At 35.2% G+C, this 5,981-nt stretch overlaps 1 protein-coding gene across 1 annotated transcript; it reads left to right on the top strand.

Annotated features, from left to right (window-relative positions):
• Window positions 1–4,482: 4,482 nt before the first annotated feature.
• Window positions 4,483–5,291, top strand: LOC146721488 (uncharacterized). The gene has a single exon (XM_085486667.1). It carries the CDS (start codon window positions 4,521–4,523, stop codon window positions 5,283–5,285), a length of 765 nt encoding a protein of 254 aa, XP_085342793.1. The 5' UTR covers window positions 4,483–4,520; the 3' UTR covers window positions 5,286–5,291.
• The last annotated feature ends 690 nt before the right edge of the window (window positions 5,292–5,981 follow it).

The following is a 5,981-nucleotide window of genomic DNA, read 5'->3' as shown; positions in this document are numbered from 1 at the left end:
TGGGTTGCGGGTGCCGGTCATGTGCTGAACGACTTACTGTGGCGCGAAACGGCCCACTCGATCCACGTCGTTATCACTTTCGGCTAAATCAATAACCGGGTGTTCCAGCTCCGGCGTTAACACGATGCGTGCACGGCCTGGAACGTATATTATTTTTATTAAAAAATTTCCTGTTTAATATAATGTTTTCTAGCAGCGCGATATAATTTATGATGTTAAAAACTTACGCGAAGGTCCGGGCTCCGGCGAAGAATCTGCTCGTCGTCTTCTATTTAACCTTAATCTAAGTGATACGGGGCGATTCTCTAGTACGCGCAACCGGTTTCCTGTAACGCGTGCGACAGGACGTACGAAAGCTAAAGTTTTAGCGATTTAAATAATTGGGGTAGTTTTAATTAATTTTTATTTATAATTAAGTGTAAAAAAAAAAAATAAAAACTTACCATTATTATCTTCTCTTCTCCCCGGAGAACTCGATGAAAATGTAGGAGGAGATATTCTATGTGACCTGCTGCGTCGTTTTCTTTCTCACCACCAAAATAGTATCGCGACTCGATCACCTCACCCGCGATAATCACTAATTCGCGAAAAACACTAAAATGTCCTAGTCGGAATAATACCGCTAGCACAGCGTTGGGACATTCCCCCGCGAATTTTCCAAAAATATTGAAGCATTTGTCTTCACTCGCGCATGTTAATTCATATATATACTTGGAAAAATTTTTTCCGCATAAACTCTGCGCTAGTGATAGACAAATTTCAATTACTTTTTTCAAACTCATTATTTGAAATTTAATAGTACACTTGCGTCGAATACGTGAGTACGCGAGAGACGAAATTCAAAAATGTAGCTAGCTAACTTAACTCCGAGATCCGTATTTATACGTTTATGGAAATCAAAATGGGGGATTTTCAGGTAACTTTTTCGATTTATTTTATCTTTTTTATCTTTTTTTTTTTCTCATAGACATGTATTCTTACCCATGTTTTATATATATATATATATATATATATATATATATGGTAATCTTTACTTAGATACAGAAAATATTTAATCTAGGGCGATATTTACTTAATTACGAAAAGTTTATAGAAATCAAGATGAGGAATTTTCAGGTATCTTTTCTCGATTTTATTTTATCTTTTTTATCTTTTTTTTATCTTTTTTTCTCATAGCCGTGTATTTTTACCCATGTTTTATATATATATATCTATATATCTATATATATATATACTAGCTTTTCGGACCGCGCTTCGCGCGGTCCTCAAAGCCAGCCTTTCTATTCGGACCGCGCTTTGCGCGGTCCTCATATAGTCTATATTAAATCCGTTTTAACACAAAAAATTAATTCTTTTTTTGTATTACCGCGAACTACTTCCACATTTGTTGTTCGACTTTCACGAAATTTATACCAAAATAAATGTTTAAATTTTTTTGTGGATGACTACTATACTATGTTATCTATTTCTTTCTCCCAGATATTTTATTTTCTTTTTTTAAGACACGCTTTCTCTCTCTCTCACTCTAAAACACACGCGCTCCCTCTCTCTCTCTTTAAGACACATGCTCTCTCTCTCCTTATCTTTCTCCCTCCCTCTTTCTTTAAGACACACGCTCTCTCTCTCTCTCTCTCTCTCTCTCTCTCTCTCTCTCTCTCTCTGTGTATGTGTGTGGGGTTTTTTAAGTTTACGCTTTCACCTACGCATCCACCCACACAATCGCATATTTATGAACGGATTTTTTAAAAAATTGGTACCAAAATGTTGCAAATTTTTGGCGACGATGTGGTTTTTTCAAGTGTTACACCTCCACCCACACGCATGCGCATTTATGGACCAATTTTCACGAAATTAGTACCAAAATGTTGCAAATTTTTCTGAGAAAGCTGCTGTGTGGTTTTTTTAAGTTTTATCCCACCCACGCATGCATCCACGCATTCGCATTCACACATTTATTCACATACTTTTTTGAAATTTGTAGTTAAATTTTGTTGGAGATGGCTACTATGATTTTAACAAATTTTTATCATCCTATTCATCCACCCACGCACCCATGCACCCATTTGCATACGCATTTATTGACTTGGTCACACCAAGAAGTAATTTTTAAAAAATTTGTGTACGTATTTGTGATTATGTGTGCAATTCGTGTAAATAAACCTTTAATTTGTATGCAATTTTCACGAAATTAGTACCAAAATGTTGCAAATTTTTGCAATCACAAACATGTACACAAATTTATTTAAAATTACTTATTGGTGTGACCAAGTCAATAAATGCGTATGCACATGGGTGCATGGGTGCGTGGGTGGATGAATAGGATGATAAAAATTTGTTAAAATCATAGTAGCCATCCTCAACAAAATTTGAGTACAAATTTCGAAAAAGTCTGTGAATAAATGTGTGAATGCGTGGGTGAATGCGTGGGTGGGATAAAACTTTAAAAAACCACACAGCAGCTTTCTCAAAAAAATTTGCAACATTTTTGTACCAATTTCGTAAAAATATTGGTCCATAAATGCGCACGCGCGTGGATAAATGCGTGGGTGGAGGTGTAACAATTGAAAAAACCACATCGTCGCCATCTTCAAAAAATTTGCAACATTTTGGTACCAATTTTAAAAAAATCGGTTTATAAATATACGATTGCGTGGGTGGAGGCGTAAACTTAAAAAAATAAAACACCAGCTTTGTCAGAAAAATTTGCAACATTTTGGTACTAATTTCGTGAAAATTGGTCATAAATGCGCATGCGCGTGGGTGGGTGCGTGGGTGGAGGTGTAACACTTGAAAAAACCGCATCGTCGCCATCTCCAAAAAATTTGCAACATTTTTGTACCAATTTCGTAAAAATATTGGTCCATAAATGCGCACGCGCGTGGATGATTGCGTGGGTGGAGGCGTAAACTTAAAAAAATAAAACACCAGTTTCCTCAGAAAAATTTGCAACATTTTGGTACTAATTTCGTGAAAATTGGTCCATAAATGCGCATGCGTGTGGGTGGATGCGTGGGTGGATGCGTGGGTGGAGGTGTTACACTTAAAAAAACCGCATCGTCGCTATCTTCAAAAATTTTGCAACATTTTGATACCATGTGTTCAGAAATATTGCAAAAAAAAATTTTTTTCGCAAAAACATACCCTCCTCTGAAGAAAAAAAATAAAAATAAAAAAATTAAAAAAAAAAACCCACAGCAGCCACCCCCGAAAAATTTGCAACATTTTGGTACCAATTTCGAGACAATCGGTCCACAAATGCGGAAGTAGTTCGGGCACAGACAGACAGACAGACAGACGGACGGTGCTTATATATATAGATTAAATTAATCCCTCTCTCTCTTTCTCTCTCTCTCTCTCTCTCTCTCTCTCTCTCCCTCTCCCTCCTCAATATTATATATAATAATATAATATTATAAATAAATATTATGTAATATAATCATTTTTTGCAGTAAAACAGAAAGCTCGATGGGCAAGAGCCGGAAGAGGTACCAATTTAAAAAAAATCGGTTCATAAATATACGATTGCGTGGGTGGGTGCGTGGGTGGAGGGGTAAACTTAAAAAAATAAACCAGTAGTTTTCTCAAAAAAATTTGCAACATTTTGGTACTAATTTCGTGAAAATTGGTCCATAAATGCGCATGCGCGTGGGTGGATGCGTGGGTGGGTGCGTGGGTGGGAGTGTAACACTTAAAAAAATTGCATCGTCGTTATCTCCAAAAAAATTTGCAACATTTTGATACCATGTGTTCAGAAATATTGCAAAAAAAGATTAAACATACCCTCCTCTGTAGAAAAAAAAAAAATTAAAAAATTAAAAAAAAAACCCCACAGCAGCCACCCCCAAAAAATTTGCAACATTTTGGTACCAGTTTCACGAATATCGGTCCACAAATGCGGAAGTAGTTCGCGTACATACATACAGACAGACGGTGCTTATATATATAGATATATGGTAATATTTACTTAGATACAAAAAATATTTAATCTAGGACGTTATTTACTTAGTTACAAAAAGTTTATAGAAATCAAGATGAGGAATTTTCAGGTATCTTTTCTCGATAGCGATAGGAATTTTATATTTTCTCTGAAGTCAGATTTAAAATTATATCATTTATATTGCTTAAAAAATTCCCCTTCCACATTAATAATTATATCGTTTATATTGTTTAAAAAATTCCCCTCCCACAAAATTTTTATTATACTACGCATGCATTTTCTCCCTATCGCTTTATTGTTTAAAAAATTCCCCTTCTACATTAAAAATTATATTATTTATATTGTTTAAAAAATCCCTTCCTCATAATTTTTATTTATCTACGCATACATTTTCTCCCTACCACTTTTCTATTTTATCTTCCTTCTTATAAATTTTCTTGAAAATCTTCGCTCACTCGTCTTTCATCGTCCGGACTTTCAAGTTCGTTAGTAAAAAAGTTTGTTAGTAAAAAGTTCTCGATTTTTTGATTTTTGCGTGTCTTTGATTATTATATCTTTGATTTTCTACGCGGTAGCAACTACCATGAACAATCTTAAGAAAATCGAGCAACAACCACGTATGTTGCTGTCAACAACATACGGATTGAATTCATCCTACACGAAGAAAATTCAAGTGGGTCTTATGACGGAAGACAACGTCGAACTGGATTTTCTGCCTGTTGTTAAATTAACATCTCACGGAGCTGTAGGAATTTGCTTCGACATGGAATCGTGGCAAAAATTTCAAGAAAACATGAAAACGATGTCGAGCTACTTAAACGGTGATAAAATTAATTTGAGTTCGATCATCTTTAACAAGATAATTGTAAATTTCACTACCGCATATGGTGCTAGAGCCATACTAATAACATATCGTGAAAACGAGCAAGAAGATCTTTCTTCCGAGACTGTGGAGGATACGAACGAAAACGGACCGAAGGCGAAGAAACGTAAAACTTACAACATTGCGATAGTCATGCAGAGAACGACTTTTCAAGGTGTAGAAAATATAGTTGATTGTGTGAACGCTAATTTAAATCGTCTAAATTTTATTTCAACTAATGTCAACGAATGTGCTCGATATTTAATTAACGAAATACAGTTAAATCTTCCTGTCAACGGTAGCATTAATAACAGTATCGTGAAACTCACGATCAGAGGTAACAGTAAGGAAATAGAACGTAATGTACGTACCCAACTGAAAGATTTAACATTTCTCGATGTATACTTTGAGATAACATTTTTAGAAATAATTTCACTTTATTTCGAACAAATTGTACATACAATTATATCAAAACGTAAATTTTAATAATTATTCGACGAATATTTTCTTGAAATGTTTGTGAATAATTTTGTTCTGTAAAAATATTTTAAATATAAATCATATTTGTACTTTTAAAACCATTGTTCAATTTTCTTTCACTTCCTCTTTCCAGAAATTTCCTCAACAACCATGTTTCTGTTTACCTTCATTAAGCAGCGAGTTATTTTAAAATAAAATTTTATCCGACATCTTTTCAACAATAAGCATTCTTTCTAATCTACGATGATGCATTATTTTTTTATCGTGACACGAGTCGAAATGCTCGCCAGTACAAATATTTGCGTGTTCTTTTTTTATTACCCTACGGCATTGTCAGTTACTACCTGCCACCGATCCCCGGTCGACCGCATGACGCTTTTCTTGGTCAAAATGTTTTTACCCCACCCCGTCTAATATCGACCATTTGATTCGACGAGCTATCCTTGCCATACGTATACCCTAGCTGTTTTTACCCCACCCCGTCCAATATCGACCATTTGATTCGACGAGCTATCCTTGCCATACGTATACCCGTACCCCCATACCGTACCCTACGCAACTTTAGCTTAAATACCTCATCTAATCCTTAGACTAGTAAGATCTCGTTTAGCTCAACATACTAGGACCCTGCTCGGAAACACGAAGGCCCCAGGTTCAAATCCAGAGGAAATCAGAAAAAATAAAAAAAAATAAAAAAATTCT

This window comes from Nylanderia fulva, unplaced genomic scaffold (assembly GCF_048542155.1).
Source record: "Nylanderia fulva isolate GAGA-0341 unplaced genomic scaffold, ASM4854215v1 Scaffold467, whole genome shotgun sequence".
NCBI lineage: Eukaryota > Metazoa > Arthropoda > Insecta > Hymenoptera > Formicidae > Nylanderia > Nylanderia fulva.
This window is presented reverse-complemented; position numbering and strand designations above follow the sequence as displayed.

What these genes read in the sequence shown, in the direction of transcription:
- LOC146721488 (XM_085486667.1), top strand. Translation starts at nt 4,521, where the DNA reads ATGAACAATCTTAAGAAAATCGAGCAACAACCACGTATGTTGCTGTCA.